General features: G+C 39.1%; 3 protein-coding genes across 4 annotated transcripts; all 3 read right to left on the bottom strand.

Annotated features, from left to right (window-relative positions):
- Positions 1–1,307: 1,307 nt before the first annotated feature.
- Positions 1,308–2,807, bottom strand: LOC102714710 (ubiquitin-conjugating enzyme E2 11-like). Its single transcript, XM_006648939.3, has 2 exons — positions 2,443–2,807; positions 1,308–2,234 (listed from the first exon to the last, which is right to left on the bottom strand). The coding sequence occupies exons 1-2, from the start codon at positions 2,770–2,772 to the stop codon at positions 1,788–1,790; spliced, it is 777 nt and encodes a 258-aa protein (XP_006649002.3). The 5' UTR covers positions 2,773–2,807; the 3' UTR covers positions 1,308–1,787.
- A 3,448-nt stretch (positions 2,808–6,255) lies between these two features.
- LOC102700305 (uncharacterized WD repeat-containing protein C2A9.03-like) lies at positions 6,256–13,547 on the bottom strand. 2 transcript variants are annotated; one of them, XM_006647745.3, is made up of 10 exons: positions 13,290–13,547; positions 12,545–12,716; positions 11,458–11,625; positions 11,298–11,384; positions 8,559–8,693; positions 8,348–8,458; positions 7,858–7,949; positions 7,677–7,782; positions 7,150–7,236; positions 6,256–7,027 (listed from the first exon to the last, which is right to left on the bottom strand). In XM_006647745.3, the coding sequence occupies exons 2-10, from the start codon at positions 12,683–12,685 to the stop codon at positions 6,614–6,616; spliced, it is 1,341 nt and encodes a 446-aa protein (XP_006647808.1). In that variant the 5' UTR covers positions 12,686–12,716; positions 13,290–13,547; the 3' UTR covers positions 6,256–6,613. The 2 variants fall into 2 exon arrangements, with proteins under 2 accessions (XP_006647808.1, XP_015689331.1); XM_015833845.2 differs by lacking the exon at positions 13,290–13,547 and adding an exon at positions 12,955–12,970.
- Positions 13,548–19,258: 5,711 nt separating this feature from the next.
- On the bottom strand, positions 19,259–21,408 carry LOC102700592 (GPI-anchored protein LLG1-like). The gene is made up of 3 exons (XM_006647746.3): positions 21,050–21,408; positions 20,882–20,941; positions 19,259–19,791 (listed from the first exon to the last, which is right to left on the bottom strand). The coding sequence occupies exons 1-3, from the start codon at positions 21,135–21,137 to the stop codon at positions 19,433–19,435; spliced, it is 507 nt and encodes a 168-aa protein (XP_006647809.1). The 5' UTR covers positions 21,138–21,408; the 3' UTR covers positions 19,259–19,432.
- Positions 21,409–22,517: the final 1,109 nt, after the last annotated feature.

The following is a 22,517-nucleotide window of genomic DNA, read 5'->3' on the forward strand; positions in this document are numbered from 1 at the left end:
GCAGAACTTTGAGGAGGATATAAAACAGATATTTAAATGCATTCCTCTGCTATATATCATCTGCATCTGACAATTATCACTATATGCAAACCATAAATTGTAGTTCTATGCTGATATAATCTTTTTTTCTTTTGTAAATCACCACTTATGCTATGCAGAATAGACATACAGTTCTTTTTTCTGCTACATTATTTATACTGCCCTACAAATATGAATTTCGTGGCTCCTCTTCAGTTGGCTCATGTGATGGTCCTAATACCTACACTATTTCCACAGACAAATTATATCGATCCATTTGATCAAGACTCCCTTTGCAAGCTGATCTGCTTCACCTCTACGGCCATTACCACCAATAATATACCCAAGAGCTTGTGAATGATCCATGGAGGGGCTAGCGGAAGAAGTCTGTTACCTACATAAGACAAGCTCAAGGCGGCGACGAGCTGGGCCACGGCGACGAGCTGGGCTACGGCGAGGTGGCGCGTGTGCGGGGGACAGTGGGGGCGCCGACGGACGCGAGTGCGTGGATCCGCGGCGTGCCGTCGGGCCGTGGGCGCGGGTGCAGGCGCACACGACGGCGACGCTTGTGGGCGGGCAGAGGCGCCAGGCGGCGAAGGCGACGCGCGCGGTCGCGACGAACTGGGCCACGCCGAGGTGGCGCGCGTGTGGGGGAGAGCGGCGGGGCGGTGGAGGCGGCGGCGCCGGGGATGGCGGCGGTGGCGTCGCGACGCCGGGTCATGAGGAGATGGCGTCGACACAAGAAAAATGCGTGCGCTGAAAGTTCCTGGCGAAGACGCGAGAGAAATCTAGCGTCGTACTTTTCTGGATGCCAAGTGAAACTTCGTCTCCCATATATGCGCATAAACGAGAGGATATGACAAATTGCTAAAATTTGAGAACTCAGATGCCAAACTGTTGGAGACAATTTTTTTAGATTTTGCCAAAAAAAAAACAGAGATGACAAGTTTGGATGCGGAGCTGTTGGAGTTGCTCTAACAACATCTAAATGGCTGGTGGGAAACCTCCGAAAGTACAATTTACATGCATTACTAACTAATTTTGTTAGGCGTTTCACTTGGTTATCGAGGAAGGACAGCAAAAGCTTGTCCTGAAATCAATATATTTTCTAAAATTCGATACGTTCCAAATTGCGGAATATATATGGCTCGAGGCGCCACACAACCAAAACGACAGCATAATGAATAATGTGAACCTAATGCATTAAAGATCACAGAAACTCCAGTGCCACACATCAACATGCACTTCTTTAATTACAAGCTGAATGGTGAGGTGAACTGCCGAACAACAGACATAGATGAATGACTTTGTTTCATCAACATTCATAGAGTCATAGCCATGTCACTGCCCTGTTGTGATCGTTGTGATCTCTAGACATTTGCGTTGTAGGATACAATATTCTTGACCTGAAGAGATGACTAAGCCTCCGTTCTTTCGTGTACGAAGTACGAAGAACGAAAGATTAGCTGACTTTTGATATATATTAATAGTATAAACAATAGAACTAACTACTAGAAAGCTAAGAATCTACCTTACAAATTTGAGATAATGAGATTTTGTACTCATTTTTTTTTTGCAGAAGGCAATAAAAATCTAGAAATATTCTTATTGAAGGAAAGTACGTAGCGTAACTCATCGATATGTGATCATATCGCTTCCCAGGCATTGCTCAGATAAAACTCTATATATAGTTCCCGAGCCAGTAAATGAAAATATAGAAACAACTGGTTTTTTTTGCTCTCCTAATTTGCCTGGAAGAAATAACTTAGCTAATCTATAGTGCAGTAGATGGTATGGTGACCAGCCCAGCCCTGAACAATCCTCACTGTCCTTCCCCAGAGACTCTTCTCGTCCTTAACACGCAGTCCGATGCGGCTGCTGTTTGAAGATGCGGCAGAATTCCTCCTGGCCGCCGTTGCCGGGAAGTGAGGAACGGCCGGCGGCGTGATGGCGACGACCGCGAACGCCGGGTAGTGCGAAACGATCGGCTCCGAGGAGTACTTCGCCGTCCACGCCATGGCCTTCCTCTCGTACAGCTCGTACTCGTGCTCGTACTGCCGGGCCATGCGGCGGCTGACCGGGTGATCGAGCAGCGGGTCGAAGAGGACGGAGACGAAGGCCACGAGGAGCTTGCTGATCGTGAACGCCGGCGACCATTTCTCCCGGAAGGTGTCCAGCACCATCCTCCCCTTCCAGTCGATGTTCGGATGGTACACCTGCAGATCGAGACATGCATGCATCGATCCATGCATTCGGATCACGAGATTGAAACAAACGTGGCAGAATATTTAGCGACGGATTAGTTGGAGAATTTTCCGGCAAAACAGTTAGAGCTAGAACAACTCGATCCGTCGACGATCGAGAAACCGGCGACCAATCTTGGATGGACTAGGCGACAGATCGATCGATCAGGGGGTGCAATACCTTGGTCTTGAAGACGAGCTTCGGGGGCCGAAAGGGGTAGCTGGCGGGGAACCAGACGTCGACCGGGAACGTGCCGCCGGCGTAGGGGGTGCCGGCGGGGCCGTCGATGATCACCGCCCAGTGGAAGCGGTCCTTCACTCGCGCTGGCCCGGGCCGGCAGTACGGCGGCGGGTCGAGCCAGAGATCCATGAGCTCATGGTCTATCCGTCTGCGCGCGAGCCCGTGACGGTCGTCCCCCTCCGTCAACCATCCGCGTCTGGCCATGCCAGTCGCTGGCGGCGCCGCCGTGGATCGCTTCGGCTGCGGCGCCACCGCGGATGCGCTGCCCATTGTTAACTAGTCTCCGTGCCGCCTCAGATATAGTACTACGCATATATAAATGATCACTCGTATTTTTATAGATAGGTGACACAGTAAACTTTTAATATGATTATTTATTTATTTATTTATTTTTAAATTTCTAAAAAATAAGTTATGATTAAAATATATTTAATAAAAAATTCAATCACAAAAAATTAAATGATAATTACGTATTTTTTGAATTAGGCCAAAAATTCTACGGCAACACCTATTAAAATATTTATTGTTTTAGACAACAATATGATCTTCTAAATTTATATTTATTTATAACTATTATTTTGTATAATTATTATTTTCTATACATACTTGTTATTCTAGTGTTTTCAAACTATGTATTTTAAAAATTATTAATAATTAAAGTTATAAAAAATTAACCATATTTTATTAGGGCAGTTCAAAGGTAGAGCTTATTATGGACTATTATTTGATCCACGCTAGCAATAAAAATCTATTTTATAATGATACGTGCTAAGGTAGAGTCAGGTATGGTTTCTTTATTAATGTAATAAAATATATTGGGACAATTGCATAACTGGTCCTACTTTGGAGTCCAATTACGGATTTAGCCTTGTTTTTTTCAGTTTGCAAATTTAGCTCTATTTTTCAAAATTAAAACCACCGTTTAGCTCTACTGTTAAATAACCATGAGTAGTGTAAATAGAAAAAAAGAAAAACCACGCGAAATAACAACAATACCCTTGGCTACTCTAACCCTATATTCACTCCTCCCTCTCCTCTCCCTCCCGGTCGGAGGCTGTTCTTCAGGCGGGCGGCGAGCAGCATGGGCAGCGAAGGAGCGGCGCGGGCAAGCACGTGGCGGCCAGGTCCCGCGGCGGCAAGCGTGCGCGTCCAGCAGTGGCGGATCTAGGATTTATGATATAGGTGATCCAACCGATTTTTCTCTTAGACACAGCCAAAAGTGAGCTTTAATTCTTAAAAGCGGGGTCAAATCTGTAAACTGAAAAAACAAAGCTAAATCCACAATTGAACTTTAAAGTAAGGCCAGTTATGCAATTGCCCTAAATATATTTTATTATGCTATTTTTTTTTATCCGCCCTCATGCAAAAAATTTTCTTTTAATAAATGCTAAGAGTCGACTTTAAGCCGTTGCTATGCATGACAGCAGTTTTTCTCTCTCCTTCACTCTCCACGTCACCAAATTTGCTTACGTGGCAAGAGAGTTAGCTAGTAAGCATCTTTGTACGTGACCTTAGAGCATCCCCAACCGCTCATCTAAATTTGATCATCTATATCTTCATTTAGATGATTATCTAAGACAGTTTCATCCTTTAAATCTCTTTGTACTCCACCAGATCATCTATATATGACATCCTCTATATCTAGTTGGAGGATGGAGAGAGATCATTTAAATATGAAGGTTCTCTCTTAATATGGATGATATTCAAAAATAGATGGTAGGATGGTCGTTCTGTTAGAGGTCAATTTATAGTCTTCATCTATTTTTAGGATAGATGAGTAGTTGAAGATGTTTTTAGGGAATAATAGGATATAGAGTGGAAGATGTTATAATTAGTTACTAGCCATCTAGTTTTGGGAGAGTTTGGATCGGATATTCCGTATTATTGTTGGAGGTAGCGTGGCGGGGACACAACTTCTTTCCTCATTGCCACTATATATGGCCATATAATTGGCCATCACGTAGATCAGCAGCAACACAGCAGCATTTGAAATGGAAAATACACCCTCAATAAAGCGGCGTACTACCATTCATTTGGCACTCAGAAGTCAGAACGCGGGGAAGTGTTTTTTAATTGTACGTCTCATAAATAGTTACTTCAAATATAATTTTTTTACTGGATACACTAACATGAGATATACCATTTTACAAACAACAAATATAAAAATGATAATTATGAATGTATACATACTAGTTTTAATTTAATTTATTTTGTGTTACAACTTTTATAAGTTAAATTTGAATTTACATATTTGTGTAGCGAAAAATCTCACATTAATATATCTTGCCAATTTTTTCATTTTTAATTATTTAGGTGATATATAGAAAGAAACAGGTGGACGCTACCTTTGTGCTACAAAACCATTCACTTTAGTCTTAGAGAAAAAACAAAATAGGATATTTTACAAACGAAAAATAATTTGTGAATAATTTGTAAACCTGAAGGAGTGAAACATTACTTGTAAGTTGTAACCACCCTAACCTACGATCCGGCTATATAGATCTGCTTATGGCACTCGCCCAAGCATACATAGACAAATAGAATGAAAGAAAGAATAGGTAGCTCCATAGCTCGCCCAGGAGGAGGATCCGCTGCTAACAATTTGGAAATCCTCGGTGGGCTGGTCCTGAAAGAAGTGTGCGTGGATTTCCACATCATCGTCTTTACTTTTTATGAAAACCCTTCTTCTCTTTCTTTGTCAAATACTCCGTACAAATGACTTGCAATAGTCTATCTTGACTAGGACCATATGGATCTTAATTATGTTTGTGGCGAAAGATAATTGTTATGTCATGACCAAGTTTCTCAACCCTTGTTAAACAACAATCGATTGGTGCCGGTGTTAATAAGTGGATCAACCCTTCTTTTCGTTTCGGCTTATAAACTATCAAAATTTACGATGTTCTGTGTTATTGTTAGCCTACTTTTTAACTAGTAATCGGACATCCATGCCTCTTGTGATTTTTTCGCATTTTAATCTTTTCACAACTAAATTTTATAAATAAAACCATTAAGAAACATTATCTAAATATGGACTCATTTCTCAACATCACGTAACGTGTCACCGAGGTATAATAACTCAACACCACAATGTATGGTGCCGATGTGAGGTTGATTAGGATCTAATATGCAACGAGGTAGAGTTGGCATGGAGTTAAGTCCATCAACCCCACCTCGGCGACATGTTATGTGAAATCGAGAAATAGGTCTATTTTTGGATATGTTTATTGATGAGTTTATTTGTAAAATTTCTTTGCGAAAAGAGCTAAATTGTGAAAAAATCGGCCTCTTCCATGAAAAATTCAAGGTGATGTTTGGCTTATTTAGAAAATCGGCCAAATAATCTATTTACAAATGAAAAATATTTTATGAATTAGTTATCTAGAAACTAAGACTAAAAAATAAGCTACGATAAAAACACTCCAAAATCTAATTTAAATTTAAGGTTAAAAATTAAAATTTGACTAATAGATATAACATAAGTGAAAAGATAAGCGAAAAGATAGGGATGCAGTAATCAGCAGATCACACGGCACGGGTCACTTCCGTTTATTCGCATCATGAAAGGCCTATGTCATGGACTCATGGGGATATATTGGAGAGATATTGCAAAGTCTGCAAGCAATAGTGCAGTACCATCCATCTTGCGTAAAACAGCATCACAATAACCTACAGGATGCATTCAATCAAAAGATATCAAGATACCACATGACAAAGTTGCACCTTAGCACAATCGCATCCGAACATCACAACTTCCGCCCAGAAAACATCAAGAAACTTGGCTTGATTGATATAGATAAGAGAGGTGATGCGGTCCAATTCACCACTCATCAGTTACAGCATCATCGACCTGAAAGGTTCACATCACATTTCTCCCTGCAATCTAACACATGATTTGGCGCACTACACTGGTACAGGCTATAGGCATCTGAGCATCTCTGTACATTTCTTTATATACACATACAGAAGGGTACAAGATTTATTAATTGAATTATCGGGTAAACTTCAATTTCTGATTTGGAGATACCTAATGTATGACGACAAGATTTGGCACAGGGTGCACAGCTGAGGCACAGCACGCCCAACGTCTGCTTTATGTTTCTCACCTCACTCAACACAGCGAGTCAAGATAAGAGTGCTCGTACAGACGGCTGAACTGGAGGAGGCTACCGTACGTTCTATCCCACACACCGACGAAAAGCATGTCGGTGTCAGGGCTGAAAGACATGCCAGATATCTCACCAAAGAAGTCCAGCTCTTGCCTTCTATTGTAATCACTCCCAACATCGAAGATGTGGACAAAGTCCGCTGGTTCTGCCATCGACATGAACTGCCCATCCGACGTGAAGCGGATCGACCTAATGGCTCCAAGGTTACCCCTCAAAACATGGAGGGATTTTGAGAGATTCCGTGCATCCCAAATCCGGCATGTCTTGTCTTGGTTGCCAGTAGCAAATGTTCTGCCATCTGGGCTCCAAGCTGATGCAAACGAGTAATCAAAATGGCCCTTCAAGGTATGAAGTGTCTGCACCGGGAAATAAAGTAACCAATTATCATGCATGCCATACTTCAATGAGACATTTTGGTCAAAGTTTGATTATCATATATGACACTTTATCCCCAGGTTTTGCATGTGCACTGGCATACCTTTCCTGAATTGGCATCAATTAGTAAACCATTAGGATCATCCCCCACAATAACAACAAGCTTTCTGTCGGGACTCAAAGCTGTATGCTGCATCAACAAAATAACAGTATCTCATGAGACCTATGTACAGAAATTAAAACATCTTAAGCATTCCATTGGTTTTGATCTGGCACATACTGATATTGGATCTTGTTTGTAAATGCTTTTTTGGGGGAAAAGGAAATCAAATGGTTTTATCGTTAGCATTTATGAGATTTCCATGATGTAGCACCATACTTGTACAGAGCCACATAATGCCAAACTATGGCAATGTGAAATTATGAACGTCTATGCCAATCATGCATTCATACCCTAACTGTAGTGGGTTTACCAACACTCCAACAGCAAGGTGTCAAAAATAAACCTACCATGACATAAAACAATTATTGCAAAGAAGAATATCAAACAAAGAAAATGAAGTAAAGCCTGAAAAAACGAAAGAAGCCATAAAATATGATAATACAGGGAAGAGAAAGAAAAGGACTTACATTCACTGGCCACTCAAACTGAAAATGCTTGTAGAGCTGAAACCTCTCCATATCATAGTCTCTTACACCAGAGTCATTATTCGATGCCATGAAGTGAACAGCACCACTGGGAATAAGACAGAATTAATATAAGCACCTGCTCAACAAGGATACAACTTAAAAACAGGTATAATGCAATTACCTGGTAGTATTGAATATCTCAACTGCATTAGTAATAGCATTCTCATCATATGTAGTTCGACAGCAAAAGCTAACTCCTTCTCGATCAAGGTGCTGCATTTCCCATGATCCCATCAACAAAGAATTAAAGAAAATTTTAAAAAGGATAAACCTACACAGTTCATATGCAGATTAAGCATGTGATAAGATGCACATCATATATCATTTGGTTATTTTTCAGAAAATTTGCATACAGTTGTGTTTGATTTGCAAACTCAGTGAATATGTTGGTTCACCATACACATGTCACAAAAAAACTCTTAAAAGGATCAATCCAGAGGTGTTCACCAGTAAAAGTATGATATTGATGCAGAGAGCATGACTAAAACTCTAAAATAATGGAAACTGTTTAATTGCCATAGAGCTAGAACATATGCCAGTTGCTCGAAACCTACTAAGCTATGGCTATATGGATTGATTCAAAAGAACCAGAATCAATTTAAATAATATACCTTGCAGATTAGCTCTCCTTGAAATCCACCAGCTACCAGCAAATTATCCTTGACTGACAAGGTACTTACTTGGGTCCCAGAAAAACCCTCAAGTAAGCTTCCAGGGTGCTTCTGTAACAAAAAAATCATGAAACATCAATACTAGTGCATAATAACCAAAGGTAGAATAAAGAAAAATTGATATGGGACGAAGAAAGGGAAGATATCATACCTCCCTGGGTGCCACATGTCCTTGGACATTCATAAGCTCAGTATCAAGACTTTTAAGTGCCGACCAATGAAGAATGGAGAAATGTGACATTAGGTACACATCATGCTTGGATGTAGCCCATACTAAATTTCTCAACTGCAGGAAAAGTTAGGTCAATTATTTGAATCTCTGCAATTGTGAATCATATAAAAGAGAGGAACATCAAGCAAGAATTAATAATAATCAGACACTGAAACATCTTTGATTACCAATTTACAAGTCATTATAAAAACCACATATTCAGGACCACCAGAGATCACTGAATATTCTGAGCCATTAAAGACGAATAGGTTATCATGAAAGGCAAATGCATGGATACATTAGTCGCAGGGAAATACAAATCAACAGGACTCTCATTTTCACATAATGTAATAAGCGGGTAACATTGGTTTTTTTTCAAATATGTTTAACATTAATGCAAGTTTTTTTTTAACAAGAAAACAGCAAAGGAGTTCCCTGCAGTTAACAAGAAAACTTTGTAGTACTTGCTACAAAGTTGAAAACCTAATAGAGCCAAACAAAATGATAAAAAAATTCCTCTATTTGGAATATTATCAATTCAAGCACAATGATCTTTTATTTTGGGAATATTCAAAAGAAGTTGTGAAGGAAAAAGGGGGAAATCAAATTACCCCCTTTATTCCCTGTATATTTCAGTAGTGGTTCTATTATCCGCCCTACAACTCAATTTCATGCATAAAACCCCTTACAACTCAATTTCTCTTCTAACTTCCCCCCACATCCCATTTTCATCTACTTCTCCTTGTTCTTTCAATTTCTCACGCCCCTTGGGTAGGGATGGCAATGGGTAAATATCCATTGGATATTGCTATCACATATCCATACCCACTAGTAAAATTTCGTACCATTAAAATACCCATACCCGTCACGGGTAAAAAAAATTCCCCATACCCATACCCGTTTGGTAAATCTTACCCATCGGGTTACCCATATACCCGCAAAAGTTCAAAACAATCTAAATATCACATTTTTCATACAGTATATGCGTAGACGCTAGATACTTAGGACATCACACATTCATATAATAGAGTGGAAAAAGTATGGATGGTTTAAACACCTATAGTTTTGGTTAATTAGGCTAGGCTAATATGATATTAGGCCATGACATGCATTTAAACTTACGAGTATTTATTATCCATGGGTAAACGGGTATAAGGATCATAAGAATGTTTTCATATCCGCGTACCCATCGGGTGAAAGTATTTACCCAATTACTTACCCACGGGTAATATATTTAGCTCATACCCATACCCTAATGGAGTAAATACCCATCGGGTCTCGGGTCGCGGGTCCCCATTGCCATCTCTACCCTTGGGTCTTCAGCATGTTCTCTTTATATAGTATATTAAGTACAGATCGATTTTTTCACCAGCACGCCTGCTCTTGCCAGAGCTGAAATACAGATCGTTTTCTTCTCTAAGTCCTCTCTATAGTATATGATCATCGTGTTTTGCACACAGAATTAGAGAGCTAGGAGATCATACTTTTGAAGATATGGAGTGGGTTTCCATCACCATGCCAAACTAGAGGCCTATAGGGCATGGAAATTGAAACAAGGAGGAATCGATGCATGGTTTTTAAGGCGGTAAGGCTACCCCAGATTGCCTTACTGCTATAGCGGTAAAGCGTAAGGCAAGGTGACGCCTTAGACGGTCAAAAACAAATAAGGTGGCAAACAAAATAACCTAATATGGTATCAAATTAAACATGCATTTTAACATACATTAGTTTCATAATCAGAGGAGAAGAGCATCAATCTGCTATAAATACAAAGAACAGGGTCAAGGAGTAAGGGAGGGGAAAGGAACAGAGGGGAAGCAAATGATTAGTAGATGAAGAAATAAACTTTTAGAATAGAGATAGATGGTCACAACAGAGCAGAGCAAGCAGAGGAAGGAGAAGAATAGAGGAAGAAGCAGAGCAGGGGAGACAAGAAAATATCTGGATCGTTCTTGCGAAGGATCGTCGCTGGCGTTACCAGACGATGGGGTCACTGTGGGGTCGTTGTTGGCTTACTGCCCCCCTAGCCCTCTGATCTAATCTGATCTGATTCTTAGTTTCTTTTTCATGCCAAAAAGTAGCACCATATTCCTTTCCCTTCATGCGCAAAGGCTAGCGCCCATTTTTTTTCGCGCGCGCGGGTCTACCGTCGCAAAATCACGCCTCTCCCCCCTTCTTCTACGGCCTCCTTTCCTCTCGCTATAGTGCCATTACCCGCCATGGAGATGCCCTAGACAATTTGGCAAGGCGATGGCAGACGCCATGCTCCCTGGCAGCGCCTTATCGCTGCATCAACGCCTTAGCAACCATGAGCCAACGAAAATGGGATGCGAGGAAAGTTAGAAGAGAAATTGAATCATTGGGGGACGGGAGGGGGGGGGGCTATGTACAGAGTTAAGTTGTAGGGGGGAGAGTACAAGCAACGCTGACTTGTAGGGGGGTATTTGGATTTTCCCCATGGAAAAACTACAAAGGGAGGAAATAGAGATGACTTTGACACTTACGAGCCTGAAACTAATTTGGTTAATAAAATGTAAAACACCATGAACTTACAATGGAACACTCAGAATCTTGATATAACCAGCTAGCACAATATCTAATCAATTATGTCCAATAATAGTTGGGGCACATTATCTTGAAAGGAAAGTAAGAGATATAACTATATAAGAATAGCCCCACCTGAAAATGTAGTATAGTCGATTTTACTGATCTAGTATTTTGCCTGAATTCATAATACATCCCGCCTTTCTCAGTTGGTTTGCATTCCTGCATGCAAGTGTCAACTGTCAGGCGCACACGTTTAGACAGTTATACATGGTAAGCTTTCAAAATAACACACCTTTGCTGCTGCTTCTCCAGAATTAGGCATGTTCTCATAGTTCTTGTACTGATCTAATCTGGTCTGTCTATATTTATCGCGTGTGATCGCTAGCTTTTCCCATGGTATTCCTTGAATATCTTTTCCTTTTCTTGCATCCGCTGATGATGTATCTGGAATCTTATAATTCTACACATGAAAAAGGAAAGTGACAATTTAATGCATTGAAGTGTGGCATATATAATAAATAACAATCACCAAATTGCTATTATATCAAAGACAACCACATGTGTAGAAACTCTAATAGTGGTAAAGTTGAAGATTATGGTTATAAATAAATACACAGTGAGAAGACATAACAGTGTTCTCTATCAAGACAAAACAATGTCAGCATTTGCATAGCAGGAAACTAGAACTAAACATATGACAGGAATTATAGCGTATCCTTAGAGATCCTAATACAAGATATTTGCAATGCTTGTAAAGATCTACATGGTAGGTTTTAGATGTATGATCAACTAAATCATACCAATCATGGCCACATATTTAAATTGGGCAATATATAACGAGGTAATGTGACACACTGACACCCCCTTGTCATCTTTTGTACTCAACATTACCATACAAATGAAATAAGATTATGCACATGAGGCACAATCTTGAAAAAGATATGTGGAGACAGTACCGAAGAGGTGAAATTACGAGTGGTAGCGGACAAATTGTATTGTGAGACTGTGTAAGACAAGTTTGATGGATTCAGTTCAGCCAACCTTCCAAACAGTAGATAGCTGCACAAGGCTCGCGATTATCAACAGACAATGGTATTCTTGTTAAGTGGACTCAGTTAGCTCTCTAAACAAGAGGATTTGTAATAAGTACCACAGCCAAACGTGATAAGTTATACCACCAAAATACTATCTAGCCCTTGCTTTGAATAAAGCACAAGTAGCTAGGTAAACGAAGCACTACAACAATGTTCATTTGCCGTACACTCCGGGTCATCATCAGTGAATAGTGTTCCAGCAAACACAGAACTTCATAATAAATAATGTTGTCAAAACATGAATACTCAGGCAATGAGCCCACAAAGACACAACAATGGGCATACCGACTGGCCATGCTCTTCATCCTCTGAATCTGAATCCCTCATCCCTCGGTCATAATGCTCTTCAGCCATGTCATCAGCAGTGTCGTCCATGTCGTAATCATCATCCATCTCTTCGATGTGGTCTTCGTGATAATTGGACATGGGTCCTCACGTCAAGATAATCGTCCCTAACCTGCAAACGGAACACAGCCATCAGAACCCAGAGTATCAGTTAAAACCAATTTCACATCAAGCAAACAATAATTTCTAGGCACTCCTAGGTCGATCCACAATCTGCAGCGGTAGCCAGTGACCATACTAAATACTACCAAGCTCTCGAAAGCAGAGAAAATAACTGAACAAGACAGACTATAATTCCAATTTGACTTTCTCTGTGGTCTGGAGAGGGTCAATCAAAAAAGAAAAATTACTCAATCAGAGATCCAACTGATCCCCACGCCTGTATTGCAAATACGCCCTCAAGAATTAGTAGCTCCTAACCGCGGATGACCTGAAACCCAACAGAAAATTCAGACTAATTGCTCAAGGCAGACCTAACGTGGGGGGCGTGGGGATTCAGCAGAACACCCAAATTTTCTTTAGAAACACAATCTTCTACTAGTGTTACACCATACATCAACGGTATCAACAAGAAATGGATGGTTAATTGAAGGAAATCCGGACGGATTTACAATCCGCACCGACGCCGCCCCATCAACCGGTCGCCGAAGAGGAACGAGGGCTACGGGGGGGAGACAAATCATACCTTCAATCCGATCCGGACCGCGATGGGCGCCGGTGGAAGGAGGCCGGCCGCCTCGCCCCTCTCGCTGGCGGCCCCGCGCGCGCGCGCTGAGGAGGCCCCCCGGTCCCCACCAGGGTGAGGAGGAGGGTTGGGGGAAGGGGAGGAGGAGGAGGAGGAGGCCGCTCCACGCCGTGCCCCAGGGGCCCTCTCGCCGGCGGCGCGGGCGAGGAGGCGCTCGCGCTGCTGCAGATCGGGCGGCGCGGCAGATCGGTCCAAGAGGGTAAAGGTGCGGCCGTGAGAGGACGAACCGAACAGGGAAACGGAAGGAGGGGGGCAACTCGGTCATTGGCCACTTCTCGGTTTAATTTATTTGAAATTATTTTCTTTTTCGCATCTGAAACCAGTTTTTTTTTTCAAAATTAGTGTATAGTAGGACGGTTCTTTACCGTATATAAAAACAACAATTGGGAGATTTGATGATTTTTTTGGTGGGTCTCGTAATAAATTTGTGTTTGATCCATCACCGTTTTAATTAATAATGATATAGCTAAATGTTATATATAAAAATTAACATGATCATTTATTGTTTGTTAATGTAATAGTCCACCTATACCAAAGTTCATTAAAGATATTTACCAATACACGATTAATACATGTCTATTTCTCTCTATGGAGTATTTTGCTAGAGTACACGTCGTATATATTCCTAGATCACTCGTGGATATGTTGTGGATATGTTATAGACACATCAATCCAAAAGCTGATAGAGTTTCATGACGTAGCTAAACATAACTCTTTTATAGCAATAAACACAGTTAATTGTTATAGCTAGAAATAGATAAAACAGATGTTAGTAATCTATTGTTTGTCTTAAAACTTAGAAGAGTAAGGGTCATTGATAGCCATCTATCAGCTATTTTCCCCCTATTTTTTTCCGAGGGGCACTAGCTATTTTTTTATAGAGAGGATGCAAACTATTTCATATATTATTTTCTAAATGTACACACATAAAATTATTGCTTTCTTTAACAGTAAAAACTGGAGAGATAATCCCAAATTCCCAACACTAAAAGATATGGCCAAAGCAAAACAAGATTGGACTTAAACGTGATTATTCAAAATTAATGAATTGAACAACATAATCATTATTATTATTATATAACATGTAGATCGTTGTCACAACTATATATCACATATATAATTTATATTTTAATATAAAACTTGGTTCCAGTGGGGATAAGAGCGGGGCCACAAGGATATTTTTATGTAACTCAATCGGTGTTGCTTACTTATAGGTTAATAATCCACAATTACAATGTTTTCTACCCCTATTTGGTAAGACTTATTCTACTAGGCATTTTTTACTACTTCATGCTTTTAATTTTCACTTGGTCAAGTAACGTACTACGGTACCAGTAGGACAAGGCACATGATCTGGCGTAGTATGAGAAGAACGGATGGTGAAAAAAACCGAAGTGGCAAGATTGATACAAAATTGACAGATTCACTCTTGAACTGGTAAACGACATAGTTGCCTCCAATAGACAATAGTAGAGCTTCTGCCCTACAGACCACTAACTATTTTTATTTATCCTTTATCTATGATTATTCAAATCAAACAGCTAAAATCATCTTAATAAGATCGGACAATTAGGATGAATTTCACCTTCTCCTCACACAACCAATTTTAAAGTTTTCGTATGTTAAAAATTACCTTTCTAATTAGAAACATTTCTAATTAGAAACAAGATAAACACTTCGTATATATTAGATGCTTTATGTTAAATATATAAAATTTTCAATTATAAAGTTCGTATTATATAATATATGTCCTTAGAATCAAAATCCAATTACAACATCGGTGCGACTGATGTAGTAGCACAAGCCTACATAAAATGTCATTACAATGCTGATAACGATGCCAAGACAATAAAGTTAATCTTCATCATCACGCCGCAGTTGCACTCATCATCAAATCCATGAAGGCTATAAACCACTATTATCGGACGCCCAAACGACCAAATCACTAATAATAACATCATAGATAAAATATATGTTAAATATGAATAAGTATTTGGGGTTTTAGGAATATTGCGTTGACACCATATTTATATGTGAAATAACTAAAGTTAATGATTTGTCAAATGATGAATACATGTAGAATTCTTTAATTATTGAAGGATATGTCCACCTCATGATAATAATGATCAGGAAACACAAGCATTGAAAACATCACAAGTAATTTCGCTTTGTTAAAAACTGTGTGGTATATTTTTTAAACTAGAAGGAACGTGTGGTATAAATATTTCCTAGACATTGTACTATCATATTTATTGTAATTCTTTTTGTGTAATAGTATAAGTAGCCACGATGATATTTATTTTTAAACTCATAAAACATAAACATTAAATTACGTGTTATTTGAGAGTTACATAATTTCTCTATTTATTTGATATATACAAATGTCAATATTTTTTATTTAATATAAGAAATAGTAAGTTATATGGGTTGCAAGTCATGTTTGTGTAAAGTAGTTATCACTAAATTTGGATTTATATAGTTTAAATTTTGTGCTAATATTAGATAATACAAATAAATTATTTAATTAAATTATCCTTTCAATGTGTGGACTTGACCTTATAGTTCTAAAACTATAAACTTGTTGTTGCGATGTTTCTGAAATTAGTGTATAAATTTGGCCCTTGCAAGTTCTAAAATTACGTCCAAACTTGAAAACTTTTTGCTTGCTGTGTGTCAACATATAATTAATTATACAAAGTTACAATAATCACTATAACTATTTGTTTGTTGCTATTTTGCTAGAGTTTGTCTAGATAATTGAATTAACAAATACTAGATAGATATACAACTTTAAATGTTTAGTTTATATGATTGATATGATGAAGTCTAGGATATCATATTTGCATTACTAGATTGAGTCGTAGTGTTAGTGCAGTTAGGTTAACTTAAACTTTGAACTTTGATGGTTCACATTGATAGCACCACATGAACCGACTAGTTATGTTTAAGTCACTCTACTAATTATTAGGTCTAGCATCTTTCGACCATATATGTTTTTAGAACTCTGAGTGTCACCAAATCGTAATAAGAACATCATGGTTTAAAAAAACGACTGTTGTTATTCCGAAGTCCAAGATCATGGAGTATTTGTTGGCAAGAAGGTCATGGTTTAATAAATGTGTATATATATTTACAGCTAAAAATAAAATTACCATAGCAGACTAAAATAGAACCATGAATTTAAATTACGGAAATGCTATATGCCAGAACACCGTCCGTCTGTTGGAAACGGTATAACCTAAATCATACTCGTGACAACATGCTCCTCTCAATTACTGATGTCATCTCCGCGTTGACGAGACATCTATATACGAGCTTACACAATCACAATCGTGTGCTCTTGCCGCTGCCTCCTATGCTGAGCTTGTGCCTTGGATGTGTCTGAATGTGCACGCTAGTGTAGGGTAGCTGGAACGTAAATTTGTATAAGCATACAGGATTTGGTGTGATGTTCCCAAGAGGGATAAGTCACTGGGAAAAGAGAAATGCTCAGATTGATCATATGATCATAGTATGCAGCAAAGCCAACACACGAGAAAAAACACGAAAATGCTAATATACGGTATACCACATATGTTGTTAGGACGTGATATTTTTTTAGTGCTAGCAACCGCACAATCTGTAACTTGGGTTAATTTTTTTCATTCTTTTATCATTTTTCCATTTATCTTTTTTGTTAGAATTGAGATATTTTAATTATCATTTATAATTTACAGTATCATTCTTGTATTGATAAGTATTGCTGGTGTTATTTTAGTATGAATCGTTACGAATAGGGTATTAACTGATACCACCATAGTATTAATTGATATCAACCGATTATTAGTTGGTATCAGCTGGTACCGTTACGGTATCAGATCCGATACCGGTGAGATATCACGTTTGGTACCTTATAAGAATTATCACATTTCAAAACGGGATACCGTAGTATAGCATCCCCTTTAAATTACTACGGACAAACGATGGTCGATACATAAGTAATCGTTAATTGGTTAGTCGGTTCGTGGATAATTCAATCCAACTCGATATTCCGATCATTGCTCAGCCTCTCTTTACTTACCAAGACTAATAGCCCAAATGCATAATATGATTCACGACCAAAAAAAAAATTATAATCCATTTCCTTTTCTGCTCTAACAAGTTTGCAGCGGTTTAATAGCAGTCACACGCGCAGCGGCCAAGGATAAGGATTCCAGGCACATGTTGGGCCCGGGCTGAATTTAAGTGTGGCGCCTTTTTATCTGAACTGTCACGAGCAAGCTATCAAAGGATTGTGCACAACTGTTGTGGCTGTCGGTCCAACACCCTTCATTTCTCCACGACCATTTTCTCACCAAACTAGGTACAAAGATTACGTTTTGTAATGCATTTTGCATCAATGAAATCCAGATGCAAGTATCTTACAGATTTGCGACATAAATTATTGACAGGGTAAATACGCCAAAAAAATATAGCTACTTTCGCTTTTCGATTTTATTGCAAAATAGGGTCAATTCTTCGCATCTATTATTTAATTTCTCCACCTATTTTTATCTCAACTAATCACGAACGTCACTTATTTAATTTTACCTCTATTCGTAGTCTCAATAGACTTATATTTTAGGAGGACAGTGAGTGAGCAGTAAATACAGATGTACGAAGGATACTCCCTCCGTTTTATAACATAAGATATTTGACTTTTTTACTTATAATGTTTGACCATTTGTCGTATTCAAAAAATTATGAAAATATTATTTATTTTGCTTGTGACTTACTTTATTATCAAAAGAAATTTTTTTATATTTGTACTAAATTTTTAAATAAAACGAATGGTCAAACGTTACAATCAAAAAGTCAAACATCTTATATTATAAAACGGAGGTACAGTTCATTTGCTTAGTACTCGCACTTTTGTTCTCCGATATATTCAAAGCACGTCAGCCCACCCATCAGAGAACAGTTAATTGCCTAAGCTTAGAGAAGTTGTGGCGATCAAATAACCACAGATGTTTAGCTCCACACTCTTTGGTAACTAACAATTCAATGATAAGGATTCTAGACACATGTTGGGCCGACCCTAATAAGTAAATCTCAAGCAAAATCACTTATCCTTCTGTCAAAGAGTTGTGAGGAGTGGTAATGGATCAAGAGTTATACTTTAACTCATAACCCAATTCAGCCATCATATATTTTTAGCTTATAAAACTTTAAAATTCTAGTTCATCCATTTTAAACCCACTCTTAATTTTTAAGGCCAAAATAGAGGATCCATTCACACCCCTACAAGGGACGAGGAAAGAAACATATACTAATATCTTTTCACTTCTGCTTATAAGCCAAAAAATAAATTTTCAATCTTAATTTTAGAGTTGATTTTGGATTTTTTCATCACAATTTATTTTCCAGCCTTGGTTTTTAAATTGCTAAGGATATATATAAAAAGTTTTATTTATATATTATTACTTATTTATAAATATATCTTCATTCATAAAGCGAAAAGATGACGTTGCCAGTGTCTTACAAATGACAAATAATTTCGTAGGAACATAAATTAGTACTCCCACCGTTTCATAACGTAAGATATTTGACTTTTGTAATATTTAATCATTCGTTTTATTAAAAAATTATGAAAATATCATCTATTTTGCTTGTGACTTACTTTATTATAAAAAGAACTTTAAGCACGAATTATCATTTTTTATATTTGTACTAATTTTTTAAATAAGACTAATGGACAAACGTTGCAGCTAAAAAAGTCAAACATCTTACGTTATGAAATAGAGGTAGAGGTAGTAATATAATGGTTAGCATACAGTTCAGTTCCTACATGTTACCAAAATGACATATCCAATTAATCCATTATACACATGAATGATTCCAGATACAATGTAGGAACATAATGTAGCAGTTACAATGCAGCGACGGATGGCGAGTGCTAAGCTGGCAACGGAGAAGTGAGATTCCAGATAATATATAGGCTCTGTCATAAATTACAAAGGATTTTACACGCAAAAGGAAAATGCCCAGCCACCTTAAGGTACCGTGAATGAACTCAATCCTCTTCAGTTACAGCACACCAACTTTGGATAAATGAAAGACATAACTCAATGGAACCACAATGCTACTAGTCCAAAGGTCAGCATGATAGAAGCAAGCAAGCTGCTTTGAGTTTGCTGGCCATCGTTTGCAACAGCACTATCTTTCTGGGAGACACCATCGCAAGATAGCCCTTGCTTGCCTTCTCGGCACTCGCTGGCAAACAGGCCAGGTGGATACTTGCCATACAGGTTGATGTAGCTGAACATTGTTGATGCACAGTCATTGCTCTCATCGTTGATATATTGAGCAAATGGGCATGCAAATTCCTTGAAAGCATTGCAACACTCTTTAGCAGGAAATCGTGGCCCTTTGCACTTGCTTGTGATTATTGTGTAATTTTGGAACTCAAAGTTCACAGGACAACCTGAAGGATAAGAAAAAAAAGAAGAGCATAAGTACACCAGAACAACATACTTGAAAGTCTTGTAACATGCAGAAAAAGCAAGAAAAATATTTTTGGTCATCTTAATGTTACTCAGTGTACTCTGCCAGCAACATATCTGTAATGTTCATTGGTCCAGGGACACTGAAAATATTCACTTTTAGATTGCCCTGGATAATTTAATTCTTGTGCAGATGTTTGCAAGGGCAGTTTATCTAATAGACATTTGGTTCCTTTGCAGAAACCTTTTGTGATCATAGTACCTTGTTTGTTACACTAACAAGTTGTGTCTTAATCAAGCGATAAGTACATGCATGCTATGGGCTATTGCACATCAGACTAGAGAACACGTTCCTGTCGCACCACCCAAGGCTTAACAGAATTAGCTCATATAACTCAGTTCATCTACACCCATTGTTGGGCAACTTATGTCTATAAATTCGACATTTTCAGTTTTTCTCACCACAACTTGCTTAATACCCTATAAAAAGTTCATTACCTAGGCTTCAAAAAGTTGCCGCGATCAAATAACCACAAATGTGCAGCTACTCACGCTTTGGCACACTGGTTGCAGCAAAGTGTGACTTGTGATTTCCATTGGTGCGTAATATTTGAACTATATTGTTAATGTGCCACCCCATAATGACATAATGTAGCAACAAGCAGCTCTCCATAAGCAAAATTAGCACCATCATGTTCACATTAACACTATCCCTAAATCTTATTAACCGTCCAACTTGTCCATGTTCTCTCCCACAAGACAACACGGATGAGTCAATCAAAGCCTTTGCAGCAACCCTCGAAGCTGCCATGATTCGATGACACGATTTCTAACTACTTGGCAGATTGGCAGGCATGCCTTGATTTCGAAGGACGGATCAGGAAAAAGACTCCATGAATCTCAGCTTAGAATACAGAGCCCCCAAAGGCATCAGTTCCACTTTGTCGAATGTACCCCAAAACCACCAAATTTCAGATCAAACCTCTCCTACCTTTACTCCTCCCTCGAATCCACCATGATGAATCAAAACAAAGGATGGAATCGCGCACGAAAGAGAAGGAAGAAACGTACTCTTCTTGGCCTGCAGCAAGCTCCTCCCGGTAGATCCAACGCTTCCCTGGAACACGCCGTCTGCTCGAGCAGCACGACCGCGAAACAAACGCGAACCCGGTCAGAAGCCGGCACGCAGGGAAACGGAAGCGCGAGCGCCGCGGCAAAAAGCAGCAAGAAAACGCGCACCGGACAGGAAGGAGGGGGACGCCGACGCGAACCCGACCAGGACGGCGGCCGAGAGCACGAGCAGGAGGAGCCCACGGTCCACAGCCATCGCGCGCCCGCCACCCTGCTGCCTCCCAGCGGCCGCGGCAAGAACCTCTTTGTCGCTCGCCGCTGCTCCAAGAAACGGCGGCGCGGTGGCGCTCCTGGCGAACCCGGAGGCAGGAGCCTCCCGGATCTAGCACGACGGCGGCGACGGGGAACGGGCCGCGCCGGTGAGTCGCTGCCCACGTGCGCGCCTCAAACGTCTTCGCTGGTGTTCCCTGAGCTCTCTGTCTCTCTCTCTCTCTCTACCTTAAAGAAGAAGAGGAGGTTAATGAATGACGCAATTAATTATCGCGGGGGAGGAGCTGGAGTCCGAAGGCTGGAGCTGGAAGAAGCAAGACGAGCACGACGCGTTTTGGTTTGGTTGGCGTTTCTGTTTTTTGTTTTTGTTTGTTTCTTTGTTCTTTTCTATTTTGCTAGATAAATATCCCTGTTTTACTGCAGCATCTTAAAATTGTTCGGAGCAAATCATTTTTTAGTTTTTTTTAAACAATCGATTTGTAGTTTTGTGACGTGTTTGTGCAGTAAACTTATATTTTAGAGTGAAATATGGTATAACCAATATACATAATATTAAAATACATAAAATATATATATCTTTGATGCAATTGTTTTTTCTTACATATTTAATCATTCGTTTGTTCAAAAATTTTATGTAAATATTAAAAAAATATAATATATTTTTAACATATTTAATAACGAATTAAATTATAATAAAACAAGTAATAATTGTACAAATTATTTTAAAAAGTCAGATTAACAAACGTTCTAGAACATAGTTGGTGGGCGCTCTGACCACCGTTTAATTTTCGTTTGCGACTGTGTCGCGACGGTGCGATTCTGCAAACCTGATTTGGACAGGTGAGGGAAGCGGTCAAGGTGGCCAAACGCTCGTCTTGTGTTTTCTCACTTGATTCTTTATTTCAACTCGTATCAATTTTGGGCTAGAAATGGCATGTTTCTGTAATGGTTTCATCAGCCACTTCCGATACATGAGGAGTTTAACGAAGACGTCTAGTCAAAAGGACGAGACGATAAAATGGATTGAAATTAACAGATACTACTCACTATGCTAAAGTAAAATCATCTGTCTCATCTGTTTTTTTTTGTCAAATAACTTTAACTTTAAGTGATCGATGTATTGAAATTTCTGAAAATATAATACAAATATACTATGAAGATAAACTGAAGCACAAGCACATCTGCACATTTGTTACGGAGTATTTTATAAAGTTAAGAATAATATTTTTTTTCTTCTGTACTAATACGTACGAGGTGGTTAAAAATAAAGTTGCTTTAATTAGGACGGAGGAAGTATTTAATTTCCACCGTTATTAGGCCCGACAACGAGTGTATAGTTAGCAAATTGCACGGAGCAAGTTCAACC

The sequence above is a fragment of the Oryza brachyantha genome, chromosome 2, assembly GCF_000231095.2.
Source record: "Oryza brachyantha chromosome 2, ObraRS2, whole genome shotgun sequence".
NCBI lineage: Eukaryota > Viridiplantae > Streptophyta > Magnoliopsida > Poales > Poaceae > Oryza > Oryza brachyantha.